The sequence below is a fragment of the Gossypium arboreum genome, chromosome 13, assembly GCF_025698485.1.
Source record: "Gossypium arboreum isolate Shixiya-1 chromosome 13, ASM2569848v2, whole genome shotgun sequence".
Classification (NCBI taxonomy): Eukaryota; Viridiplantae; Streptophyta; class Magnoliopsida; order Malvales; family Malvaceae; genus Gossypium; species Gossypium arboreum.
Window position 1 is genome coordinate 128,229,738 of NC_069082.1, and position 3,490 is coordinate 128,233,227.

General features: G+C 30.3%; 1 protein-coding gene across 1 annotated transcript; it reads left to right on the forward strand.

Moving 5' to 3' along the window:
- Window positions 1–800: 800 nt before the first annotated feature.
- Window positions 801–2,600, forward strand: LOC108451224 (BURP domain protein RD22-like). The gene is made up of 2 exons (XM_017748942.2): window positions 801–918; window positions 1,668–2,600. The coding sequence occupies exons 1-2, from the start codon at window positions 801–803 to the stop codon at window positions 2,363–2,365; spliced, it is 816 nt and encodes a 271-aa protein (XP_017604431.1). The 3' UTR covers window positions 2,366–2,600.
- The last annotated feature ends 890 nt before the right edge of the window (window positions 2,601–3,490 follow it).

The window sequence follows — 3,490 nt, forward strand, 5'->3', positions numbered from 1 at the left end:
AATTTATTAAATATCCGATTTTTTTTTTATTTACAAGGTTTATAATCTAGTAAAAAAATTAAATGTCTAAATTTGACTCAACTTTCAGGATTGTTTTTACAAGGGCTAAACCCTTCAAGCTGGTCATATAAAAGTTTGATCTTTTCAAAAGTGTTCAAATAAAGGCTTTTCAACTGCCGAATATCATATTCAAATTATATTTTTATTATTTTCTCTTCTATAATACTTGATTCAACTACATGTATTTTATTGGTCTAATTTTTACTACAGAGTTGAAGTGCGTGAAAAATATTTATTTGAGTACTTTTGTAAATATTAAACCTTTCTATGATCATTTGAGCATGTAGTCCTCGTAAAATGTGTTAAACATTGTCGAATGCTATTAAGTTAATTTTTTTAAAAATAAACAAATAAGACACATTGTATTTTTTTCATCCCATAAGTCACATACATGTATAGATACACTAATATAGTGAAAGGTTGCAGATTTGAATCTTAAACTTATTAAAAATCGATTTTAAGGGAAAAATTGCATGAACTAATTAAACTAAAATTCAGGGCTTTTTTAATATTAATTTTATTATAAATTCTTATTATATCTATCTTTTTTATATAATGTTTATAACTACTCATATCTCCTCCCAACATTTAAATAGGAGATAATGTACTCTAGCATACTCAAATTTACGTCCTAGTGCACTGATAACAATATTAACACCAATCGAACTAAGACTCAATCGGCAACATTCGAATTTTTTAATTTCCCCATATAAAGGAATTGATTATTTAACAATTTATAAATGAATACTATAGGTGAAAGCATATCATTCAAAGGTGATGCTGATCCTGATAATAAAGGGGTAAATGATCCCGAGTTTGGTGCTTATTCCTATGGAGATGATTCAGAAAACATTCCAGGTGTGTATCTGCAAACATTCTAAAATTTAGTCCCTCTATTATATTTAAATTTAAAATTTAGTCCATATACTCTAATTTAATATAATTTAATCTTATTTTTATAATATAATTAGTTAATTTAAATAGTTAATATCATTAATCTATCTTATCAAAACACTAGCATGAATTTTTTTGCTTAATTAAAAGTACTCTTTCCAACACACACGTGGGCGTAGCTAGGGGCAAGCAAGGGTCATAATTAAATGGAATAATAACAATTTCAGTCCCTTCCAATTACAAAATATTCAATTTAAGTCTTTTAAGCAAAATTTTTATCTTTGGCCCCCACAAAATTTTAATATTTTATTTCGACCCCTGATTGAACTTTTGGCTTCACCCATGCACACAATGGTGCAAAATTATATCAGCATGATGAGTTATAGGGGTGAAGTCAGAAAACTTTCTTGTGGGACCAAAAATAAAGAATAATTTTTTTTGAGGGGAAATGTGAATTTACCTTTGTACTAACTTATAATATTACAGAATTCAAAGGGGTCATATAGCAAATTTCCCCTTATTGCCACCGTGTTTTTAGTAAAAAATCCATGTTAGTATTTTAATAGAAATAATTATCGGTGATAAAAAGACCGAAATATGCGAAATTAAAATATAGATACTAAACTGAAAATTTGAGCACAGTTCAGGAACCAAAACCCTAAATTGACCTTTGATTTTCATGCAAAGTAATAATTTTTGTAAACTTAATGCAGTAAATAGGAAAGCTTTGGGTGGAAAGAGTATCAATGATTATACAGCTACAAAGGAAACCATTTATTTCTTTGAAGACGCTCTTCTTCCCGGTACGAAGGTGTACTTACAGAGACTCTTACAAGAAAGCGACACGACGAAATTCCTGCCTCGGCAAATAGCAGAATCGACCCCGTTGAGGAACGATGAATTATCAGAAATCTTGAAAAAATTCTCGTTGAAACCCGAATCGAAGGGCGCGACTTACGTGAAGAACACGGTAAAGAACTGCGAGAGACCCGAGATGAGAGGTGAAACCAAGTACTGCGCCGCATCGTTAGAGACCTTCGTCGATTCGGGAGTCTCGATCCTCGGGAAAAACATCAAGTTGTTATCGAACGAGATCGGGGATGAGACGAAGAACCCGTCGTTTAAGATCGGTAATGGAGTTCGAACCGTGGGAGGAAACGAGGTCGTTTGCCACAAGATGACGTACCCGCACGCGGTGTATTTGTGTCATTCGATTGTGGGAACCGAGGTGTATAAGGTTCCACTGGTGAGCGACGATGGAACGAAGGCTAAAGCTATGGCGGTTTGTCATAAAGATACATCGGCTTGGAGCCCTAACCATATAGCCTTTAAGATTCTCAAAGTTAAGCCTGGAACTGTCCCGATTTGCCATTTCCTTGGCCGAGATACCCTCGTCTGGGTTTCCAACTGAGTTTTTGGAAATAATAGCAGTAGTAAGATGGTCTTTTAACAGGATTGTAATGAAATAAAGGTAAACCTCTGAACCCTGTGTGTTACCTTATGTCAGAGCGTTAGCCAACTCACGTGTATTAAGTCGCGCTAGTCGAGTTATTATTAAAATTTTATTTTCTTCTTGTAATTCATAAAAAAAAAAAGTTAAACCTATAATAATTGAGTCTTGATATGAATAAAACTAAAACGGTTTCGATACTAATGTTGGTAGTTTTATATTATTGAAATGTCTAATTTAGCTCTCAAAGTGTACATTTTTTGTCAATTTGACTTTTTTTTAAGCTAAATTTGACTATTAATCTTTTAAAAGAATCAAATTATTTTCTATGATTGGAAATGTTGACTAAAACATTAATATATCAATGATATGAGCATTACAACCCACATAACAATTCATATGTACTTCATGATGGTATGATAATATTTATCATATATGCAACGCTTATAGATAATTTAAAAGTTATAAAATATTTAAAAATTCAAAATTTAAAAAGTATATAAATTTTTTAAAAAATAAAGTACATGTAGATTTCCATTCGAGTAGCCATGTTTAAAAATTTAACGTTTTAGTTAGCATTTTCATTTAAAAAACAAAATTTTGACTCTTTTTGATAGATTGATGGTCAAATATAACTCTTTTTAAAATGTTGAGGGTCAAATTTAATTAAAAAAGAATAAGAATTAAATTTACGAGAAGATGAAAACGTTAATAGCTAAATTGGATATTATGCCGTTTTATGTATATCATTACATGAAATCAAAGTACATTTATAATTTTGGAATTCATCCATTGCTTGAAATTACTTGAGAATTTATATACAAGACTTTGAGAATTGATATTGGGTCAATGAAATTTGCTTAAAACGTCATTAAAATTTGACCTTGAAAAATAAATTTAATTTTTTTTGTGTTGGCAAAACTCTCGGAAAAGTTATATATGACCTACTTTTCAAGCTCATTAATTCCAAGAAAGTTATATCTGATCCATCTATAAGTACCCATTCTCAGTGATGAAATAAGCAAATTTTTTAGGGGCTAAATTTAAATTATATATTTTTTAAGAATTAAATTAAATTTTTATTAT

Excerpts from the sequence above, each read along its gene's own strand:
- LOC108451224 (XM_017748942.2), top strand. The coding sequence starts at position 801 with ATGAATACTATAGGTGAAAGCATATCATTCAAAGGTGATGCTGATCCT. Across the intron at positions 919-1,667 it reads TGATTCAGAAAACATTCCAG|TAAATAGGAAAGCTTTGGGT; the intron begins GTGTGTATCTGC and ends AACTTAATGCAG.